This window comes from Aegilops tauschii, chromosome 6 (assembly GCF_002575655.3).
Source record: "Aegilops tauschii subsp. strangulata cultivar AL8/78 chromosome 6, Aet v6.0, whole genome shotgun sequence".
In the NCBI taxonomy this organism is placed as follows: domain Eukaryota; kingdom Viridiplantae; phylum Streptophyta; class Magnoliopsida; order Poales; family Poaceae; genus Aegilops; species Aegilops tauschii.
In genome coordinates, this window is record NC_053040.3 from 456922648 (window position 1) to 456928647 (window position 6000).

General features: G+C 43.0%; 1 protein-coding gene across 1 annotated transcript; it reads right to left on the reverse strand.

Moving 5' to 3' along the window:
• Positions 1–2734: 2734 nt before the first annotated feature.
• Positions 2735–5380, reverse strand: LOC109781794 (pectinesterase-like). Its single transcript, XM_020340396.4, has 2 exons — positions 4312–5380; positions 2735–3589 (listed from the first exon to the last, which is right to left on the reverse strand). Exons 1-2 carry the CDS (start codon positions 5339–5341, stop codon positions 2910–2912), a joined length of 1710 nt encoding a protein of 569 aa, XP_020195985.2. The 5' UTR covers positions 5342–5380; the 3' UTR covers positions 2735–2909.
• Between the last annotated feature and the right edge of the window lie 620 nt (positions 5381–6000).

The window sequence follows — 6000 nt, forward strand, 5'->3', positions numbered from 1 at the left end:
AACCGAACAAGCACAAAGCATGCCCTCGGCCATCTAACGAGAGCATTGGTTCTGCTCGGTGTGCGTATGCTATAATGTACACGCGCCTGCTATAGGGAGCTAGAGCTTTTAACTTCATGTCGCACGAGATATTATTTTAAACTTAAATCATTGAAATACCCACTCACGAAGAAAATAACATATTAGAATTTGCCAATTATTAGGGTAATTCACATTTTACTATGGATATTCTAAGAATGCTTAGAATATCATAGTTTTTTAATAACCATGGTATAAATTACTATGAGTTGTTAGCCTAATAACCAAATGAAGAAAAATGATCAGCTGCCAAATTCTAATGTGTGTGCTGGTGTCGCCTTAAAGAATAAATAAAAATAAAGAAAAACAAAAAATAAAATTTTCCAAGAGAGAAAATGAATTAGTGGCTTTGATATTACTCTTTAAGAAACAGGGAAATTTAAAAAATTAAAACAACTACTGTTCCACAAAGTTTAAACATGAGTGGTAATATTTTATAATATATGCAATAATAAGCATATACTAGTGGAATTTCGCCAAAAAAAAGTTTCCTAAGAAGTACTAAATTAGTGGAATTAGAATTAACCTTTCTCCTAAAGAAATAAAAATAAAAATAAAAATGACAAAATTTGCACATAATTTACACAGAAATTGCACTTTTTATAGAAGAAAGAATAAACATATAATAGTGGAATTTCAGAAAAAAAATTCTCCAAGAAGGAATAAATTAGTGACAATTGTATTGCCCTTAAAAATAAAGAATAAAAAAACAACTAAAACTAAAATAAAATAATAAAGTTTTCTAAGGAAGAATGAATTAGTAGCATTGGTATTAACTTGTAAGAAGAAATACAATAATTATTTTTTAATAAAAATACAAATTTTCATACAATTTACACATCAATTACACTTTTTATAATATGCAAGAATAATCATATAATAGTGGAATTTTAGAAAAAATGAAATTTGCTAAGGAGATGTGAATTTGGTGGATTGGAATTACCCTTAAAGAATAAATAAAATGAAACAATAATAATAATGGAGTTTCTAAGGAAGAATGAATTAGTGACACTGGTATATCCTTTATAAGAAGAAAATAATAAAAATAACGACTAGTAACAAAATTTGCACACAATTTACATAGGAATTATACTTTTTTTTAATATGCAAGCATAACATAGTAGATTCATGAAATAATGAAGCTTCCTAAGAAGAAAATAGTTTAATGGCATTGGTATTGCCCTTAAAGAAGAAAGAAAATGAAACAAAAACAAAAGCAAAGACAAAATAATGATGTTTTCTAAGAAAGAATGAAATTTGTAGCATTGGAATTACCCTTTCAGAAGAAAGAAATAAAAACAAACAGTGATAATATTTGCACACAATTTACACAGACAATATGCGTTTTATATGCAAGTATAAGCATATAATAGTCGAATTTGAAAGAAATGATGTTTCCTAACAAGGAATGAATTTATTGGCCTTAATATTATCTATAAAGAAGAAAGAAAATGAAACAAAACTAAAGAATAAACAAAAAAATGAAATTTTCTAAAAAGGATGAATTAGTGGGATATTACCCTTTAAGAATATAGAAAATTAAAAAAAATGGCAAAATTTGCATAATTTTTTATATATATAGTATGCAAGAATGAGCATATAATGGTGGAATTTCGGAAGAAAAATGTATCTTAAGAAGGAATGGTTTTTTAGTGGAATGAAATAATGAATTACTGACATTGGCATCAACCTTAAAGAAGATAGAAAACGAAAACTATAACATAATAACAAATTAACAATTTTCTTTTAAGAAAATGGGAAATAAAAAAAACTGAAAAAAATTGCACACATCTTTGCACTTATTTACTATGTAAGAAATAAACATATAATGGTGCAACTTCTAATTTATATGCATTTTATATTGTATTTGTGTGTATACATTTTGCACTCATCCAACATCTAAAAACTACCCATAATAACATACTAGGAAAAAGAAATAGAAAATAAAAGAGGCATAAAATCAATAGAAAAAACAGGAAGCATCAACGGCCCATAAAAATATGAAATGGGCTTCCGCCCAATAAGGAATCGACTGGCCCAAAATAATGGCCAGTAAAACATTTCGGCCCAAAATATGATAGCTGACACACAAATAAGCATGAAGCACGAATCTTCAAGCAGAAATTAATGGCTTAAAATTGACTGACCGGGATTTGTTTTCAGGCGACTTACGTGTAGCTAAAGTCTAGTAAATCAACTTGTCATGCGTAGCCAATGGCAGGTGAGCCCCCTCATTTATATTTCTTGTCGAACATCTAATCATTGTTCTGCTAAAACAACTCCTACACATTGCTATTGCAGGTCTTCTGCTGCGCATTAACCCTAGAGTTCGGGCTATGTTTTAAAATCCTCTGAAAATGTAGTTTTCTTTAGAGACACCAGCTCCTGAAGGTGTATTTTGTTGCTATTTTCTAGCCCAAGAATGATCGTTCTTGGGAGAGTCAGTTCCAACTGATGAACCGATCATGCAAGAGCAACTGTTTGTTAGGAGTTGAGACATGTGAGGGTAATTATACAAGCGTAATTAAGCTGTACGTGCCCTTCTTGTTCGGTTCTTTCTATCATAGTTGTAGCTTGATTGTTGGTTACATTCATCATCGTTTATGCAGTGAACAAAAGATTCCAAACATTCTGTGAATAACAAGCCTCGATAAGATTTCAGTATGGGACATGCACAACAATAGCTTGGCAGCTCATAGATTAGCAGGTAGGCTAGCGCAGCATAGCAGCTCACCAGCTTACACCTTATTGTTACCAATCCTTACATCATGTGATCTGGTTCCATGTTCCAAGTTAATCAGCAAAGCACAAACAACATGACACCATCTTAGTCATAGCCCGGAAGTGTAGCTCACTCCGGTGTCACCCAACCACGAGTCTCCCAAGATAAAATCCCTCACCGTGAACCGTGTGGCGTCCACCGTGGACAGTGACGTGTGCACTCCAGCCCACTTCACCCGCCCGCTTGTCCCCGCGCCAGGCCCAGTGTTCCCATACTCCCCGTAGTACAACGTGTTGAGCGCGAACTGGCCCGACCACTCCAGCCACCCGGCTGCGGCGATCGAACGGTCGAGAGAGCTCTCCATCACGACGGTCCGCGAGTACTTCTTCCATGGACGACCCAGGTACACCTTTGTGTCGCCTAGGTCCGAGGCGGCGGCGATCCGACACTTGTGGATGGAGATGCCGGTGTTCTGGTTCCGGTCAGTCCGGCCCTGGGCCGTGATCATGTCCTTTTGGCCGAACGGGTGCTTCCTGGGACGGATGTCACAGTTTTGGATGACCACCGCGGAGTTGCCGAAGATGAAGTCCACCGTGCCGGAGATGATGTCCTCGGTGTAGAACTGGCGATTGGAGTGCGTGTGGAGGGTGTCCTGGTATGCCTCGATGTCGCACTGGTACACGACGGAGAGGTCGCCGCCGACCCGCAGCGCCACCGCCTGGCCCTTGCGCGGCCCGGCGTTGTTGATGATGGTCAGGCCCTTGGCTATGAAGCCCGAGCCCATGGCAGCTGCCATGCACAGACGACCACGTTAAACGCGTTAGCGAGTACTGGAAAAGATGCATGTGAGTGACATTGGCATGTGAAACATACATATTGCGATGAGATGGGTAATATAAAGTGGTGAAAAGTGTATGGATCTAGTGACTAAATCCAAGCATTGGCATGGGCATTTTTGGGTTGCTTGTGCCTTTATATTTGGAGGGGTACAGGCAACTGCAGTGGCCAGCTGCTCCATTTTGGGGCTTTAGCTTTTGCATGGATGCTGCCATGATTGTAGGGTAAGTAATAATTTCTTCTTCAAGAACATAGCTAGGACAAGAAGAAAGTTGTGACCAAATTGAAGATGGGAAAAAGATGGAGTAATATATGTCGCTTTTGTAGCAGTTGTCCTTGATATCACGATGCGGCGTGCATGCATGGGCTTTAGGGGGTGTTTGTTTTCAGGGACTTATTAGTTTAGGGACTTAAAAAAGTCCCTATAAGTCTCATCTAAACCAAACAGGAGGGACTTATAGGGACTTAAAGTGAGCATTTGGGACTTATGAAATAAGACTCTCAAGGAGAGTCTTATAGGGACTTATAATTGTAATATTGTCTTTTAGTCCATGTTAAGTTCCAGGAACCAAACAGGTAGGGACTTTTTAGGGACTTGAGACTTATAAGTTGGGACTAAAAAAAGTCCTAGGGCTTATGAACCAAACAGGGGGCCTTAATTTCGTACTACGTACCGACGGTGGCGGAGGCGTAGGTGGTGTAGCCGTCGGCGGCGCTCCTGTGGCCGACGATGACCGTCTTCCCCTTGCCGTCGCCCATCAGCATCACGTTCCTCTGCCTTCTCGAGATCCGCACGGTCTCCTCGTACCGCCCGGCCTTCACGTAGATCACCTTCCTGGCTGCTCCGACGCCCGCCTTGGAGGAGCCCACCGGCGCCATTGCCGCTGCCGTGACCGCGGCGATCGCCTCGCCGATCCTACGGTGCGTCCCGCTGCCGTCCAGTGCCACCACGGCGTCCGGCGTCATGCCGCCAGCCGCGGACTCCAGGAGCTTCCTGTCGTGGTCGGAGACCCAGGACGGGAATGCCCGGTTCGACGGCGTCGACGACTGAGTGGGCGTGGCAGATGGTGGCGGCGTCGCGCTCCCGCCCTTGAGAATGGCGTGCAGCGCGAGCGCCGTGCCGATGAACTCCGCGAGCGCGCCGACCCTCTGGCGCACGCCCTCGCGCCCGGAGGAGGCCGGCACGGCGTCGAGGCTGTCGGCGCAGGTACCCTGGTTCGTGAGCGCGGCGCTGAGCCACGTGGTCGCATCGTGCGAGGAGCCGGCGGCGAGCGCGTCGCCGAGCTGGCCGTGGCTGATGTCGAGCAGCTCGGCGCAGTCGTCCATGCCCGAGGGAGGCAGCACGGCCCTACTCCGGCGCGAGGACGAGAGGTTGCGCGCCAGCACGCGCGCCGACGCGGCCCGGGCCATGGCGAACTGCACGGAGGCCGCGAACGGGTCCTTGGCGGCCCGCGACGCCGACGAGGACAGCGCCATCCGGCACGCGCCCGGGTACGGCGTGGACGAGCAGATGGCGGTGACGTTCACGCCCGACGCCTCCGTCCACGAGACGTCCGCGGCATTGCCGCCGGCAACCTTGGAGGTCGTCTCATGTTGGAGTTGCTCTACGGCGGCAGCAACAGCTCCTAGTGTTGCCAGAGCCAGCACCACGGCGACGGCTTCTTGCGTCCGTCGGCGCCAGCATGTCCCGCCGTGCATCCCCATTGTCGCCAGCAGTAAAGCGTTGGGTCGATAGGTGCATGGGCAGCGTACAAAGCATGAGCATGGGTTTTTATAGGAGGAATGCTACACCTACGTAGCAGATCTATGTCTATGCCTCTGTATCTATATTTATATCTATATCTATATCTCTATTACCTATACCTATATCTATACCACTTTCTCCGTTTCTTTTTAGTCTGCATATAAGATTTGGTCAAAGTCAAATTTTGTAAAGTTTGACCAACTTTATAGGAAAAAATATCAACATCTACAATACTAAAGCTATATGGTATGAAAATTAATTTCATGATGCATCTAACAATATTGATTTCATATTGTGAATCTTGATATTTATTTCTATAAACTTAGTCAAAGTTAACAAAGTTTGACTTTGATCAAATCTTATATGCAGACTAAAAAGAAACGGAGAAAGTACCTACCAATAAAGCAAGGTGCGTTTCTCCGATTTTTCATCCGTTCACCATCTAAATGATTTTTCTCTATTCGAGGCCGTACTGGATATTTGTCCCTTCATCTATTAGAAAAGAAAAAACCCAGCAAAGCCACCCGTAGTATGGCCCAGCAAAGCCACCCAGTTATTTTCATGCATATTCAAGTGGAAAAAACCCTATTTATCGCAACGAGCGTCATATAGTTGCAAA